Below are 17689 nucleotides of genomic sequence, written 5' to 3' on the forward strand. Positions count from 1 at the left end.
CCCACCCTCTCAGCAATGAGACAAAGAGGTAACAAATGGACAGACAAAGGGGGGTCCACAAACCTAGGGGGACCACATTTTGATGAGTTTCTAACTAAGCAGCCAGGCCTTGAACAGATGGGATCAGTCTCCAGGGCTATCCTGCATGGCTGGCTTTAATACACAGCTATATACATCCTCACAATTGTTAAGGACTGCTCACTAAATGGCATGCATCACCTCATAGAGCACATGCAAGTGAAAGGCAACACAAAGGAGAATATCTTTACAATGTTATGTTTGCCATTAAGCCTTCAGAAATGACGGTAATTAAAGTCTGAATGTACATGCAATTGAGTTAGCGCGTGCTTTGGCATCCAGATTGTCCTTTTGAGTGCAAACAGTGATCTAAGCAGCAATAATTATTTTCCTAACTAGGACAGTCCAAAACACTTCTCATTTTGCCAATAAACAATAAGATGAAAGCGTAGACTGCCCCCGCCATGGCAAAGGTTCAACACTTTAATTGCTTTCATCCCCAAGGCATGATGCCCACAACAAAGCAACACACAATCAATCCAAACATCAACCAAATGAACGAGCCCGTAAGTACCAGGCCAATTAACACTCACTGCAGTTTATCTTCAGCTTTCAACAGAGGTGTTATTTTGTGCAATTTAAGCTGGTATCTCAAAGAAAATCTGCACGTCTTCATTTTTAGAGTGTAGGAGGGTTACGGATATGAACTGTAGAAGATCCAGCATCTACGTACGCACATTCACTGTGCTTTATGATAGACTGGCAGAACGTATAGAGCCGCTGTGGGCAGTGACCTAGAAATGATTCTTGTCCTCTCAGTTTTCTGCGGCTTCGCTGATGCTACGTTCAGTTATGCCAGCAACAGAATCAATTATCAGCCCTGTTCTGCTCTCTACTATAGTGTATCAAACGAATACATGCTGTGATCCTAAGTGGTGGGGCTGAATTTATTATAAAATATTGACATAAACAGGCATATTTTAAGGGATTCCCTACAGAGTATGTCTGTTTAGTGCTTTTAAAGCAATGCTTTTAAGACACTCTGTTAATGTTTGAATAGTAATAACCTTATTCGGCACGTATAAAGCGTATATTTACTACACTCCACCCTGAAATGATGAGCATGAAGTTTTGAAAATTATGACAAGGGATCAAAAGAAAAAAGTGGAAGAACAAAGGAAACGTTCATATATCATTTACAGGGGAAACTACTTATACTGCGTGGTTCAAAGCCTACTGTGTCTGGTGCTTTCTCATTGAATTGAAACACTGAGGATTTTTTCCCCCCTTTTTTTTGGAAAAGTAAGGTCATGTTTTATGTTTAGTCCACACCACAGCCCCAAGGCCTGAAAGTCGTGGTTTGTATTTTATTTTATTTTTTATTTTTCCTGACAAAAATGTATCTTTCTGAAAGAGTGCATGGTGAACGCCTGCTACATTCTTGCTGCTTGGAGGAATCTGTAATTGCTTCCAGCTTCTGAGGGACCCACTAAAACTAGTGTCACGTCTTTATCATTATACTCTCACTGACAACACTGGAGTTATCTTATCAAAGATAGGGAAGCATTGAGCTAAATACCCCCACAAACACAGGAGGCAGCAATTAAAGACAGTACTTATCCAACACAGGAAGGAATAAAAGTGTACCGTCTATTCTCCAGTGAAGAGGTTTAACACTTATCTGTTCTCCAGTTCTCCGTTAGAGAAACAAAGACACAGTGCCACTGTGCTCAAACATCCTACGCCAGGATATGCTTGAGGAGCTCTGAACATCTGTTTTGGTGCACTGTGTTCATGCCTTCATAGAGACTGTTGGAGCCAAAAGCAGAAGTGCAGCTGTTGGGATCTGGGTCAGCTGCGTCTGAGCTGAGCGATGTTTTCAACACACTATCTTTGCGGGTTAAATTCAATTTTGACACTACCGTCGCCGTTTCATTTAGCACTGACCATGATAACCGGCGTCGTGTAGAGAACGTACACATAACAGTCTGTCACTGAGGTGTTACTGCTTCGCTGTATATGTTGGCTTGGTGCGGCCCTACAAAAAACCTTCACTTACACTCCATCTACATGTCAACAAAACATTCCTTCGAGACAGTTTAGGACACATTACTCAACCCTGGCCTGTGGCCACATTCTTCAAGGTTTTAAACTGGATGAACATTTGCAGAGGTATCACTGATAGAGGGATATGCTTCAGCTGCACAGTGCGGTGAGTCCAAACACATGCATGCGCACACATTACAATCACACGGGCCCCATTTCCCCACAAGACCCCATTCCCATTTACAGTTATTGGCTCTGACAATGAGAGTGACCTAGCATCAGCTCTCGCTCTGTCACAACAACGAGGCGCAGAGAATTCACAGCTGATGGAGTTGGCACTGCTGAGCCAATGGAGACTGTTTTGTTTATCATTTGGAGTGAGGACTGACGAAATAGAGCTATGTAATGAAGGCGAGAGGGAGTTTTAAAAAATATATTAAAATCAGCAGACATCCAAAGCACTCAGGGGAATAATAATACATTCAAGCTATCTTCTTCTGTGTCTTTATAATATGATTATTATTCAATACCTCAGGCACAAAAGATTAATGTTCAGAAATAGTTCGGTCGCTTAAAACTGTAGCAAGCAGGGTGTTTCAGAGAAAAAACAGATCCAGATGCTTGCATGTAGGAAAGTACTAAAATCCTAAATGAATTCACCAGAGTTCCCTATCCGCAGTTATTTGGCACAATTGCACATTCTGGTCTGTCTGAAACAACATGGCATTGCTTCAGTTCCCACCAAAATAAAAGTTAGAGGGAGGGAAATGCTTCTCGTCGAAACTTAGGAGCGATCCAGGAAAAATACACAAAACTGCACAAAACCTTAGCCCCACATTTCTTCCTGTGAATAGCAAAAGATTTATTTATTTATTTTTTGCCAGCTGAATAATTTACCAACAGTTGTTTTGTTCAGTTGTCAGCAGATTTGATGCATGTGCACGCATGAGTGAACTTCATATTAAGACAACATATCTGGCCTCCCTCCCTTTTAAATTAACTTTTATGTTGAGAAGCACAAACAACCCACACTTTTAGTGTCTTACGTCTTCTCCTTATGCAAACCTGTTTGTGCAATCCTGTGCATCCATGCGCGTATTCACCTTCACTGTGCAGACTGCAGTGTGTCAGTTTCTTATGTAGACTATAGCAGATTCCAAGGAACAGCTGAAAAAATTGCCAGAAACCTTTTACGAAAGGATAAAGGCCCCAACTTTCACCCTTTGTGACTTAGCACAGTGCTAGTCAGTTTCCCTGCTGTTCAGTTTGAAGTGATTAGCACTGGTCATGCAATTAAAAAAAAACTAAATCTAAAGTCAAGACTCAGCACTAATTAAAGTCGCTTGATCCAGTCCCACTAAATGTTTCTTTAACAGATCTTACCTGCTTCCCCATGGCTGCAGTGGTATGTGTCTCTGTCTGGTGAATAAATATTAGGCTAAAACTGAGTGTTACTGTCAGGCAGCTGGTACTTCCCCTGAGGTAAAACAGGAGACAGAAGGCTGAAGGTGTTCTGTCTGCATGTATACTCCCCTTCATTTGGGGTGTGTACCTACACATACCTCACTGACACTCACTCTGCTTCTCATCTGCTGTACAGGTTTGCACAGGAGCACGGAAAGCTCCTGAGAAGAAACTTAACCCTTTGATGAGTTGGCATTAAAGACACTGATTATCTTGAAAATCCAACCTAACCCAAAAGCTTGTGGACTCTATTCTTGGTCCATCAAGGTAGTGGCAAAGATATTAATGGCCGTTAATGAGTAGCATTCCAGCTTTCAAAAACAGAGTGTAAAGGGTGACCAGATATAGTGTAAACAATAATAATAATAATAATAATAATAATAATAAATTTTATTTATGAGCACCTTTCAAGTCACCCAAGGACACTTTACAATAGGATAAAACACTTAGTAAAACAATGGCAGAATAAGAACAATAAAACAAAAGCACAAGATAAAATTAACAAACAGTGGATTCACAGTGAATATGCAGATTTGAACAGATGAGTTTTGAGTTGGGATTTAAACTGGGGGAGAGAACCAATGTTTCTTATTTCTGGGGGCAGAGAGTTCCACAGCCTGGGAGCAGAGCAGCTGAAAGCTCTGCTTCCCATGGTGGTGAGGTGGAAGGAAGGTACAGCAAGCTGGATAGAAGAAGAAGATCGAAGTGAACAGGCAGAACAGGTAGTGGTTAACAGGTCAGAAAGGTAAGGAGGAGCGAGGTTATGAATGGCCTTGAAGGTGAGCAGAAGAAGTTTGAATATTATCCGGAATTTCACAGGGAGCCAGTGAAGTTCCTGAAGAACTGGGGTGATGTGCTGGTAGGAGGGGGTTCTGGTGATAATGCGAGCAGCAGAGTTCTGAACCAGTTGAAGCTTATGGAGGGATTTTTGGGGGAGACCATGCAGAAGAGAATTGCAGTAGTCAATACGGGAGGTAACAAGACTGTGGACAAGAATGGACGTAGACTGGGTGGAAAGAGAAGGAAGCAATCTGTTAATGTTACGTAGATGGAAGTAGGCAGAACGGGTGAGATTATTGATGTGAGATTTATAGGAAAGTGAACTGTCTAGGATGACACCAAGGCTCTTAAATCAGCATCATAACAATACTGATAAAGAGATCTCCTTCTTCACCATGGGTGGCTTGTGTTAGCAAGAAGAGAAAATAAGTTTTAAGCTTAAGGATTTGCAGCAGCCAGCAGCAAAGGCAAAAAAAAAAAAAAAAAAAAAAAAAATCTTTCTCGCTATTAAGCAAGAGAGAATTGGTTTCCTCCACCCTAATGAGAATTCATCCTGTGAGATAGATGAGTCAGTCTCAAAACACAATTCCATACTTGCAATAATGAGATCATATTTGAGGAATTGGGTGTACGGCTTTCAAGCAGGAAGAAAAAGTCATGGGTTTGAGCTAGACCTCACCTTATCTTATGAAATTTTCACTTTTCAACTCATAATAAAATCACTGAGTATTAACATTCACAGTACGCACATGTCAAACAAGGTGCTGTAAGGAAAAGGAATAACAGGAAGGAAGAAAAAAGCAGAGAGAGAACCTTGCTTTTCTTCACCCAGTTCTACTGAGGCAGAGATTTTAAAGCGTGTGTGGCTAGGATCTGGTCAAGTAATAAAAAAAAGGCCACACAAAACAAAACTGAAAAATGGACTGGAAAGTTCTGGAAGCTGCCACTTAGAGGAAACTTAGAAACCTAAGACTGCAAGCCTACGCAGGTTATTTTGGATCAGAGAAAGGAAAGTTACAAATCATGTAGGAGTTCAAATAAAGTCAGAGTCATTTTAGTTTTTGGGGGAAGTGTTCGGTTAGGTTGTGTATCATATAGAAAAGGATTTGGGAAAACCTTCTAAAAAATAAGGCAGGGACAAAAGACTGATATCTGTCTACGCAACCGCATCTCCTATACTTTGACCTGCTGATGGTGTGAAGGTGAGGCTAACATCCACAGTTTTAAGATGTCATTTTAAAAATGTTGTGTTATGGTAGATACCAATAACAGTGCGAGCTGATTCAATTTTGGTAAAATGGGTCAAAGTCAGGGTCACACCATATGTGAAAATCAGTAAAAACAACTTTTTATCGATTGCCTTCGAACAGCAATATACTAGGCCTTAGGGGACATGCTATGTTAATTAAAAGAATTTAACCATGACCTTCATTGTTAGTGCCCAAGGTCAAAGTTGATCTTGAAAATAATTTCAAGAATCCATATCGAGTGTAATATATGATATATAAGGGCAAGGAGAGAACACACATTTTCTTTTTTCAGTTTGACGCGCTACGACATCACAAACATGCCAAAGTTCTTGAAATAATCACACACTGCATGACTATGTCCTAAAAGCTTTGTTTTGCTAAAAGTTTTTACAGCTTATAGAAGCCAAAGATTTCAGGCAATTCTGCTCCAATCATATAATAATATGAAAGATAATAAAAATACATAATTTTAGTAATGCTTCAAGGTCATAGGTCAAAGGTCAGACATCACCGTGTTGTTATAAAAGCAGGCTGACATCAGCATGTTGTTATAAAAACTTCATAAAGCATGAAAATTTTAGGATAGTCCTCTATGCCCTCCTTTTACCTACTGCTACTACTATATAGTATAATAATGTAATATATATTCTGCTGTGCAGAACATAGACTGAATTCTTGCTCTGAATATGTTTACTAAGTCATCTGAGTTTTCAACTTCATGATGTATCTACCTGTTGGTGATTTTAACAGCAATGATCCTTTTTTGAAAATCTTGGATCTGATCGAGACGCCTCTGATGAGGTTTTCAGTGACGACTGTGGCACATCAGACTGATTTCACTGTCTGTGTAACATGCACTGTGACTTTCTGCTTTCAAGAGGAAGCTTTTGTAAGCGCTGGATTACAAGGCAAAGGTTGATGCTCGGTCGAGGATGAGATGAACATGATCAGAGTTTGTTAACTCTGCCATGATCACGATGGAGAACACAGAATGATCAAGCTGACAGCTCATCGGCTAACTCAGCATCTAACAGAGTTGATGAATGAGTTGCTCCCCGAACTGGCACACCATTTAAATCTCACTCTTTCCATCTGTCATTGCTTCCATCTTCTGATTAGCACCTCATTCTCTTATAATTACCCTTCCTGTACGAAAGTGGCACTTATTAGAGGTGGAAAATTTTGCTGGGACGGATTCTTGTTCCAACCTGTGTTGATGTTTAGGAATTTTGAACTGGAGTTTCGTAACTAAATATTTAAAACTGAGTTTAGGCTCTCTGTAGTGAATTGATCTAACTGTGCCTGGTGGACTGATGGGATATTTGAATAGTTAGAATCATCATAAAGCTGGTAAAGGAGGAAAGGTTCAATCTACTTTGAAAACATCTACTATTTGTGTACTTTTATGATAAGAGAGTATTTTCCACAGGCCAGCTGACTCCCTAGATCTGCCTACATATGATGAAACCAGGAAAAAGTTATAGGAATTACAAGGGACTTTTCACACACCTGTTGAGGTGGGATGATTACACCTTTATGATTCCTTTGAGCAGAATACAGTTTGATGACTTCACCAAATTTCCAGAATATAGCAGTGAGTGGGCAGGGATGCAGAACATTTACTGTGGAGCATCAGACATAGTATGAGACACCTGAAGTGTGAGATGGTGTTTCATATTGCTGAAAATTTGGTTTTAAGGTTACCAGCAGTATAGGATTAAAGAGGAGCTAATGTGCTTCCCTTTTGAGAATAAAATGCCAGAATGTTTCGGATCAAGATAAAAGATGCTACAATCATATTTTTAGTGAAATAAATAAATAATTTGACCATTTTTCTTACATTTACATTTTAGTATTGAGCTTTTTGCATCGAAGCAGCCAGGATTTCTGGTCATTTTTAGAGTGGTCTTAAGCAACAGCTTTTAAAGGCTTTTTAAAGGTATTTCAAAGCTTTTCTTTAGACATTGGCTGCTTTTCCACTCATTTTCAGTCCAGTCTTTGTACCTGACCGTTTTCAGAAGAAGAGTATTTTTTGTTTGTTTGTTAATCCACTGAACACTGACCTATATCTCAATCAAGCATAAAAAAGGGCACCCAATGAATGAATGAACCAGTTTTGCACATAACAGGCAAGTTAGCAAAGAGACCATTTTTAATTGCATCTTTATGTACTTTGTTAGTAATTGTTAGTAATAGTTGTATCCTGTTTCTTTAGTTGAATCCAAGAATAAAATGACCAAAATAACACATTTTGAGAGACATAAAATTGTATTTGTCACCAACAACTGCAGTCGATCCATCTACTATTCTCTGAAGCTTCATCAGAAATGATCTCAGTGGAAGGGTGGCAAAGACTGAACTATGCTAATTTATAAAAGAGCTAAACTGAAAGACAGTGGGAGCAGATCTGATGGCACCATGAACCCAAATTTGAATTCTTTTGTTCAAATCAACTGATATATATGTTTGGAGGTCAATCGAGATGTAAAACAGTGAGTGTATACAGCCATCTGTAAACCACGGTGCAGGCTCTGACATCATTTGGGGTGCATTTCAGCCATTGGCGTGCACCACTGGGGAACACAGTAAAATACCATCAGATTTTCATTCACCATGCAATACCATGTTAAGCAATGACCTCAGACACAATGCCAATAAGGTCATGGATTGAGCTCTCTGGAATCCAAGCAGTGTTACTGAAGCAGTGTGGGATCACTGGAACAAAAGACTGAAGACTACTCAAACAGTTTACATGAAAACTTGCCTAAGACAGTAGAAGAATAAATGGGATCATACTGCACATACTGCACTCCTGGATCTATTTCCCACTGAGGGGTGGTTCAAGACATTTTACAGTACAGTACTGTACAACTAACTAACAGTACAGTGACTCAGTGGTTGGCACTGATGTCTTACAGTAAGAAGATCCTTGGTTTAAATCCTCTCAGTGGCTGGGGCCTTTCTATGTGCAGTTAATGTGTACTCCTGGTGTCCACATGGGTTCTGTCCAGATAATCTGGGTTCCTCCTACAGTCCAAAGACATGTCTGTTAGGTTAATTGGTAATTCTTATAACTGGTAATTGGCTTTATACTTAGACTGGCTTTAGATGAATAATCTTGTCCTGTGTGCTTTGACATCTGGGATACGCTCCAGTGCCCCTGCCACCCTGAATTGGATAAGCGGTTAAGAAAATAAATGGATGTTTGTTTTCATGTTTTTAAGACAACTATCATCAATGGGCACTTGTTAGCAGCTTACAGTTGATAAAAGATAGGCTTAGGAGCGAGGGAACATGGCTTTTATCCTGTAGTCTAGGAATAAAATAAGTATTAATATAGAATTTTTTTAAACATGTTGGCTGTCTTTGTTTTTCCATTCAAACTCGTTTGGTTTGTATTTTCACTATGTTTAAGTAAGAGAGCAGAATAGAGACTGTTTACAAACAGAGCACCTCAATCAAACCTGGAAGAGCTTAAAAATCAATTTTACAGCCTGACAGTGTTGGCGTTTGTTATTTGTTGCTGTGTTTGTAAGTGGCTGGTAGCTTTGGCTCAGTGTAGCTGGCGGTATTGGTTGTTATTAGCTGGCTGTTAAGTTTCCCATGATGATTGCTACAGTGTTTCCACAAATCCTATACATCAAATGACTGCCAAACTGAATAACATATGAGATAGCACATTACTAGAATCTGCTATATCTGAAAATGAAGACCCGAGGGAATAAGGATGCCACCAAGACGACAAGAAAGAAAAAAAATTGTCTAGAAGGAAATAGGAGGACACGGCGATAAAAAAAAAGCTGCAGAGAAAACTCGCCTCGGAGCTGCTGCTCCCTGTCATCTTTGAGACGAGAGTGCGAAACCTTAAAGGGTGCTGATTAAAAGCTCGGCTTCTTTATTGGCACACAGTCATATTACCAGGTGTTTGGATGTTTGCACTTTAACACTGCCATTTTTGAAGTAATTATCACGGTCCATTCTCTGCCTAATCATTAACTGCTGGCAGCCTCTTTCATTCATAACAAAGAAAGGTTATATATAATTGAAGCTTGTTTTAACATGTTTTCTACACTCTGTGTGTACTAGCTTTGCCTGCGTGCAGCCTGTGTACATAGGGGAATTAAACAGAGCTTTAAATTGCCCTGCAGAGTATTGATAGTGACCACTTTCTCTTCAAGACATTTTCTGGTACTGATCACTTTTACCAGATAATAATTGGATTTTTCTCCCCATTTTTGAAACCTAAATAAGGATTACATATAAGACTACGATTAAAAATAAACGTATTAAATGGAACCTATCTATCTATCTATCTATCTATCTATCTATCTATCTATCTATCTATCTATCTATCTATCTGTCTGTCTGTCTGTCTGTCTGTCTGTCTGTCTGTCTGTCTGTCTATCTATCTATCTATCTATCTATCTATCTATCTATCTATCTTTCTTTCTTTCTTTTCAGTCACATGTAGCGTATACCATTGCAGTGGTGAATGCTCATATTAAACATGAGTCACATTTTCAAGTAATCCCTATGAGCCCAAAGCTCTAGCTTCAAAGTGCTCTAAACTCTCCGGTTCAGCTTTTTCTTCTCTTGGCTCAAATAACAGACAGACAATATATTTAATATGGTCATCTCAGACACACAGCTCAGACTTAAAGCAAATATTGTGTTTGCAAACTGCAGCTAGTCAGAAGTAAGAGGGCATAAACAGAGGTGAAAGGAGTTGGAAATTATTAAAATAGTTCCCCGTCTAAATTTAACAGTCACATGTCTTTCACACACACTCTCACACACACATATTTTCACCGAACATATGTTGTGAAATATCTCTGCGCATATGCTAACCGCTAAATGGCATTCTGACAGTCTCAAGTAGACTGTCAGACAAAAAAAAAAGAGAGACAGAGATGGTAGTAATACTAATAAGGAGACAGATTCAGTATGTGTGTAGTTGTCCCATAAAACAAGCTTGATAACAATGAGCTATGGAGGAAAACATCTGGTTGCTCTGATGCCTGGTGTTGCATGGAAGTGGGTTTTTTTTTCCAGCCATGCAGTTTTCTGTTTGTTGCGCAATTTTGAAGACTGAACAAAACTGCCTGTGAAAACTGGATTTTGTTTGCTATCCCAAAAGGTATTGTAACAGCAGCTTCAACAATGAATCATTCACAGTCTAACGCAGCCAAAGAACTGACTTGAACCCGAGCCCTTGTCCCACCCTATATACAGCTTGCATCCCTCTGCTGTGTCCTGTGGACCCAGGGAGTGAAGAGGAATCGCTGGTAATATGCAAACCAAAATCTAAGTCTTAAGACATCACAAATAAATTCAGGTCCACGCACTTATTTGTTCGGGACAAACATGTATATAGGACTTGAATACAAATATCAGAATGAAAAAAAAAAAGAAGCAAAACACAAATTTCATCCATTACTCTAGGTGCAGTGTGGTCTCTGTTTCAAAAGGGGAAATATTAATCACAGTTATTTCCAATTGGAGCATGAGGCAGAACAGATGGCAAGAATGAAATGAGATTTTGCAGGCTGCTCTTGCATTGCTTCACGGAAATTGTGGCAAACTGGAGAGGGGAAGACTTTTTCTCAGTATACTGGCCCGATCATAGCAAACAGACATAGATTAATTGAGTTGGAAAGCATTGATGTTAAATTAAAATTTTAGAAAAGTAACTTTTAAGCATTACTTCAAACAACCCCTCCACAGAAGATAGTTGTTCAGAATGCAAAGCAAGTCAAGAACTGCACAAAACTGCTTAAGCTTGTTTTATCAGTGACTCAGTTGGTATCTAAAACATCACATTTTGGTCATCAAGTGTGGAGGTGGACTAAGCTGAGAGGCTTAATGCAATCACTGCTAATCCCTTTAATCTGGAACTTTTTTCTTTTTCTTTTGAAATAAACTTCATTACCCAGTCAGGACTATGACTCCCATAAGCCTCTTTTTTACTGACATTAGGGCCGTGTGTAACTCTTGCATTTACTTACCAGTGTATTATCCATTTTTCCATTAGCTGAAATGCTGGGCATCATCAGTTATTTACAGTTCTGCTAAAGTTACCGAAATACAAAAGAAGTCGAATCATAAGTCAGCGCAAAACAGCTTCTTGCCTCACCTTCCTGGGAATGCAAATGCAGCACATTACCTTGGCACTGACAAGTGACTGAGCACAAGATTTGACTTCAAGGCACACCCTCTAATTTTAAGTTAAATTTCACAAGGAGAGAGGAAGCATTTACATTTACGTGTGCTCATGCCTGCTTTAACAAGCCAGGGAATATCTCCTTTAGATGGCTTCAGATATATGGCGAATAGCTGAAAAGCAGTTAGTGCAGCTGCATATTAAGTAGTCCAGAATTGGTGCCTAAAATGACAGAAAAAGGACTGAGGACTGAGTGATTGTGCATGACTAACACCTTAATGAGCTCCACTGAGCTCTATTTTTCCTCTGCAGAGAGCTGTGTATCAATCTCGACCTTGAAACTGCAGGGCCAGGGCTCTCTTGTTTCTGACTGTTGAGTCTCATTTTGGTTGTGACCTTCTTCTGTCCTCCCTGCAGCTGCTCCTGATGCTAAGGAGCGGACTCAGACAGGATGGGCCTCCTGTTGGGAACAGAAGCAGAGGATCAATTTACATCCAGTACTGCAAAGATAAGACGTGGAATTAAATATTTGATCTCAGTCGTTTGCTTCGGGAGGTAGCTGCGGTCTGTTTGTTTTTGCCCTTCAGTATTTGGCCTGGTAGTGTTTAGAACAATAAATGGTTCCATTTGCAGCACAGATTTTTTTATTTTTAAGTCGTGAAGACAAATGGCAGTGAGAGTGGATTCTCTGTGAAACACATCCAGACATCCTGTTCTGTTTTCTTGGTCTCATCAGAATTGGACTGCATGGCAGCCAATACAGCTGGAGTCTGACAGCTGTGGAGCCTTAAAAGTTTAACCACAAATCTTTGTATTGAGGAAATCTGCTGTCTTTAATGAATAAAAGAAGAGCGTGCTATGTAGGTGAGAAATTACCTACCACTAAACTTGATACGTGAAAACTAAAATAGGCAGTTCAGGCAATCACAATCATTCCATCATGTTACATTGACTAATCATAATGAAGCATTCACAGCTGTCTGGAATCTGTGCCAAATTTCATAGACAGATGATTTTTTTGTGTCCAACAAAACATCCATTTAATGTTAAATATGAGCTCGTCTCAGATCTTACGTCCATTAGCACAGAGTAAGATTAATGTTAAAACAAAATCCGTGGCCCAAGAAGATCACTCATCTTTTCCAACATGAACATAGCTCAACTCCAACCCATGAAATCCCCACCACCAATCATAGTGGTGGAAGAAAAGCAATAGGAATGAAAGTTAATAAAACTCTATTTAATATGTAATGAATTGTTATAGCCACTGACAGATCCATATTGATGTTCAAGGTTTCGAAACAGCAAGGAAACCAACTATACAAAAGTTTCCTGGTCTTATGCTTCCCTCTTGTGGCCAGCTTAGGAAATTGTTTCACTGTGCTCTGAACTCCTACTGCCTACCAGTAGCCATTTTAGTAAACCTGAACCTAAAATAAATGAATAAATGAATATATACATATATTCATATCATATAATGTAATTTAATACTATATCTTAATGTTCGGTGCTGATACGTGCCACTTCCTGGTACAGCCCACAACCTTTGCTAGATAGATAGGACTCTGGAATCTGAAGAAATCATTACTCTGAGTGCTACTCCGAGTGAAGCCAAATGGGTGAGGCAGGAAATGTGACCACAAAGAGACAACTCTTAGTCTGTTTATTAGGAGACACCTGGAGAAAGTTGTTTTTCATTAAATTACAAATGACTGTAAACTTATATTAAATATATTCATATCTGCAAATAATGCTGCTTAACAATAATTTCTTTTGTAGCAAACACAAAAATTAGGAGTGTTGGTAAGCTGACGAACTTCTGTTAAAATGTAAGCATTTTCTTGAAAGAAAAAATACGAAAAAACAATGAGCCATGAACTCAAGACACACACATATTATTGTAGCATTTACAGATGCGTCAAGATCAGGTTGCTATAAATTTAAAGAAATATTAAAAAACAATTTTTTATATTTACATTCAGCATTAATATAAAACAATATTCAAGTCCAATTATTACATTCAAGTCTACATACAAGTTTTTCATGGTTCTGTTTAAAAAAAATACAAAAACATACACAATCATGCTTAAACTATATAGTTAGTGCAAAATAACAATAACAAGTATATATCATTTAGCATTTTATATTCAGTATAAAACACTAAAATCAACTGATAATGTTAACTGCACACAATGATAACCTGATGATGTGACAGGAGACGTGCACATGTTTTTAAAAAAACATTGATCCACAGTCTGCTTATCAGTTAAGAGTGGGTCACACCAACGTTTCTGGTAGAGCTTCTGGATTTTCTTTTGACATCATCTTCCATATATGCCACCTCTCTTTCTGCCAATTTGAAGAATCAGGGCCTTTTTCCTCTCCAGGCCCAGTGGCATCTGCTGTATCTACAATCTTGAAGTCAGCGCTCTGCTGGGACTGTTGTGGGATTTGGGGGTCATGCTGAGATTTTAAGAGGGAGGGTGTGGAGTGAGAAATATGAGTCTCTCTTAGAGGTCGAGAGCAGTTAAGGGAAGATAAACTGTCAGTCCTGACCTGGAGTAATGGACATTCAGTGCATCCTGTCCTTTGTGCTAAGTTGTCTGAGCTAACAGCTCCTGATTGGCTGCTCATTGCCTGATGTAATAATAACGATTCTGGGTGTCTCTGCTCTCTTTGGTCATCAGGACCACTGCTGCAGCGAGTCACCGGAGGGTGTGGCCTGCATTCCGAAACGCCCAATGACATTTGTGTTGCACTGACAGGCAGCTTGTTGTTACCTTGGTGACTGCTCAGCCCCTCGGATGAGTCGTATGAGTCACATTCCGACACGTCTCCAAGGTATCCTGGGAGAAAACATTCATTAGCATCCAGCATTTATTCCATATCCAAAGACCATCTGGAGCAACATGTAAAATGGATTCAGTTACCGGCGATGCCAGTGAAATCCTTTCCGAACAGCTCATGCCAGGTGTCCCAGAAACTGTCAGCTGAGGTCTCTAACAGAAACAAAAGAACTAAGAGGATTACTTTCTTTGCTTTAATGCATATTATCTCAATGCAAAATATGAGAAGGTTAAAGCTATTTCACCTTTTTTAAGCCTCTTTCTGTTTCCTTTTGGCCTTGGCAATGTGACGTTTACAAAGAAATTATCTTAGATATATTAGATACTGGAAGTTATGGAAATGTTTAATGACATGTGACCATCTTGTCTTTTAAAGAGAGAAATAAACGCCTCCTTGGGAGTATTTCAAACATCAAAATGATACCATAAAAAATAGAAGTTATCATGTTTTATTATTTGGAAATATACTGTCATGTTTACTGTTTTATGTTCATATTACAAATGTATTCATTATATCTGAACTTTAATGTGACTTTAATGTGACTTTAAGGCACTGTTGGCTAACATAGATGTGGGAGTGAACTCTCAGGAAGAAAATTCCCCAGATCTTTCAAGTTACACTTTATACATTAAAACTATTGTTGAAATGAATTTTGTTCACCTTTGTCAGTAGAAAGTGTAGGGGAGGTACTGCCAGAGTTGTCTTTTGATTGGTCTCTGAGTTTGTCCTGTCTGGGAACTCTGTCTGAGAGCAGACTGCCGTCCTCTGTGTATTTAAACCGCGGTCGATCGGACAGGACGGGGGAGTTATTGTCATAGGGGGAAACCTCTCCACTAGATGGCTTGTGTGAGTCACTGGACAAGCATCTGTCAGTCAGAGAGAACGACTCTTCTGACCTAAGGCTGGGCTCTCTGTGAAGACAAAGCAGACGCAATATATTAATGGATGGGTATGTTTGGACAAAAACACTCAATTCTAGAAAAACCTGTAACCATGAGATATAATGTGTGCTTGATTCTGATCATTTAAGTAGTCATGCATGCGCATAAATGCACAATGAGACAAAAGGCAGAAACTCACGAGCATTGTGAGGCCTTTCTCCGCAGTAAATAATCCACCACATCAGGATCTGTTTCCTGCAAACTCATCAACAACTCATTCTGCAGGTCAGGGGGCACCTAGAAAAAAAACATAAATTTGGTTTCTCCTTCATCCTCACTCATTGATTTGGTGATTGATCGCATCAGAACGAAACTCTTCTCCATATTAATTAGATGATGCCCCCCAGAAGGGTTTAAAAAAAGCCTACGCTGCTCGTTTATAGTGAGTCATTTACCAGATGTTTGCAAGGTGCACTGAGAAAATAATTAATGTAAATACATGTTTGATTGACTTCTACCCTGCTGATTTTCTTGACAGATAATTTTCAGATAGTTTAACTAAAGTGTGACTCGGCTGAGGTTTCAGTTGAAAAACAGAGAATGTAGATAATGAAGATGAGCATCCTGGCATCATCACACCAACAAAACAGAGGCTGGAATCATATTTTATTTGAAGTCGATTATATTTGAAGTCGATTTTTATATCTAGTTTGGTGAACTTGCACAAGACACAACAGCAAACACTGACTGACCAAAGAAAACCTTAAGAATGTTTAACATCTTAGTTTGCAGTTAGACCCCTTACCATAAACAGCGTATCATATGTATCGATCATCTTTTGGACAACGCCGATGATGGCTGCACTCTCCTCTGCGCGGGCAAAACTCTCTACTGCAAATTCTTTGTCTGAGTTTTTTTGCTTGTGTAAGAGGTTGGGTCCAAAGACGGTAGCTAAATTAAGCGATGTCATCTTGTTGCCTGTAACCTAAACAAAACAGAACACAGAGTTCTCATAACATGTTTAAACTACTGAACAAACACATCCTCCAACTAAACTTGCATTATATCAATGTATTTGCACATATTTTGCTTTTGAGTTGATGATTAATAATCATATTGGGATAAGCTGATCACTTTAACTGTCTCGTAATTCTCAAACAAAGTGCTGCATAACATGACATAACAGTGCAAAAACATGAAGAATCGCTGGTTCAAGTCCAGGAGGAGTCACAAATTCCCATTAGGATTATGTCAGGATGAGATCTACTGTGAAAAATCTGTCAAATCAAATATGCAGATCCATCTATATCAGGTTTATTGCAGGGAAAATTAGCTGCAATTGAAAAAAAGATGGAAAAAGAAAACACCCGTGGGCCTGAAAGCTTTTGCAAGTGATCTACTAATAAGGCACTAAGTTATTCATGCAAACATAGCCGGTTCATTGCAGTAATGACCAACACAAGCTGCCAAGAGCAGAGCAAATTACTGAAGACAGCTTAAGGAGAACGTTTTATATATTTGTAAGAAACTGGTAAGAACTTTGTGGGAATTTGGATGCTGGGCCATCTGCTCTTTGGCTAGCTTTGACAGCTCAGGTGTGGAGAAAAACTGCTTTAATACAATCAAACCTATACACCTGGAATCTGTAACAGCTGTCCTGTGAGATGTGCAGAATAACAACACAAAACACTGTTTGCCATCAGATCCTGTCTGAATATTAATGGAGTTACCCCTACTGTGTGTATGCACTGCTGAGTAAAGACATGTACAGGCTTTTGTACTCTCTGCAGTTATCACTGTATGGGCTGATCTCTGTGTAGAAATGTGACTTGAAGGACAAAATACTGGAAACTACCTTGTTCACTGTAAAAAGTAAGTTTGCTGCCTCTCATACATCACGGTTTGTATCCATCTTGTTTTAGGAAACTACTGTCCCCTTCCACTGCGTGTCCATGTAAAGTTGTGCCCTGTTACACTGAAATACCAGTGTGATTGAGGACAAGAAATATGTGAAGTGCTTTTCTAAACATTCAGTGGGAGGAAACAGCGAAGAGCCAAAGGACAGAGCCAAAGTTCTGCCACCGCACTTACAACTTTGACTAATCCACCCACAGCAATTACGCACTCATTCCGATAACATCTCCTGCTGGCATTTCAAATAAATTAACGTTCCTAGCGGCAACTATCACAGCCGCATCAGGCGCAAAATAAGACATGCTTTTGCCTGAGTTAAATAATGGTGT

At 39.3% G+C, this 17689-nt stretch overlaps 1 protein-coding gene across 3 annotated transcripts in view; it reads right to left on the minus strand.

The window, feature by feature from the left end:
- Positions 1 to 4809: 4809 nt before the first annotated feature.
- The window catches only part of LOC146370689 (rho GTPase-activating protein 6), a 28538-nt gene continuing 15658 nt past the window's right edge, over positions 4810 to 17689 (minus strand). For 2 of the 3 annotated variants that reach the window (XM_084908108.1, XM_084908109.1), the window contains exons 9-13: positions 16252 to 16431; positions 15646 to 15743; positions 15226 to 15476; positions 14649 to 14717; positions 12239 to 14564 (exon numbers count right to left, since the gene is read on the minus strand). In XM_084908108.1, coding sequence (XP_084764234.1) covers positions 13996 to 14564; positions 14649 to 14717; positions 15226 to 15476; positions 15646 to 15743; positions 16252 to 16431 — 1167 coding nt within the window. In that variant the 3' untranslated portion in view covers positions 12239 to 13995. Of the gene's footprint in view, positions 12179 to 12238; positions 14565 to 14648; positions 14718 to 15225; positions 15477 to 15645; positions 15744 to 16251; positions 16432 to 17689 lie in introns of those variants that run through there. The other variant, XM_084908110.1, reaches the window with a different exon arrangement.

This window comes from Perissodus microlepis, chromosome 16, assembly GCF_051167445.1.
Source record: "Perissodus microlepis isolate ML-2025 ecotype Zambia chromosome 16, ASM5116744v1, whole genome shotgun sequence".
Taxonomy (NCBI): domain Eukaryota; kingdom Metazoa; phylum Chordata; class Actinopteri; order Cichliformes; family Cichlidae; genus Perissodus; species Perissodus microlepis.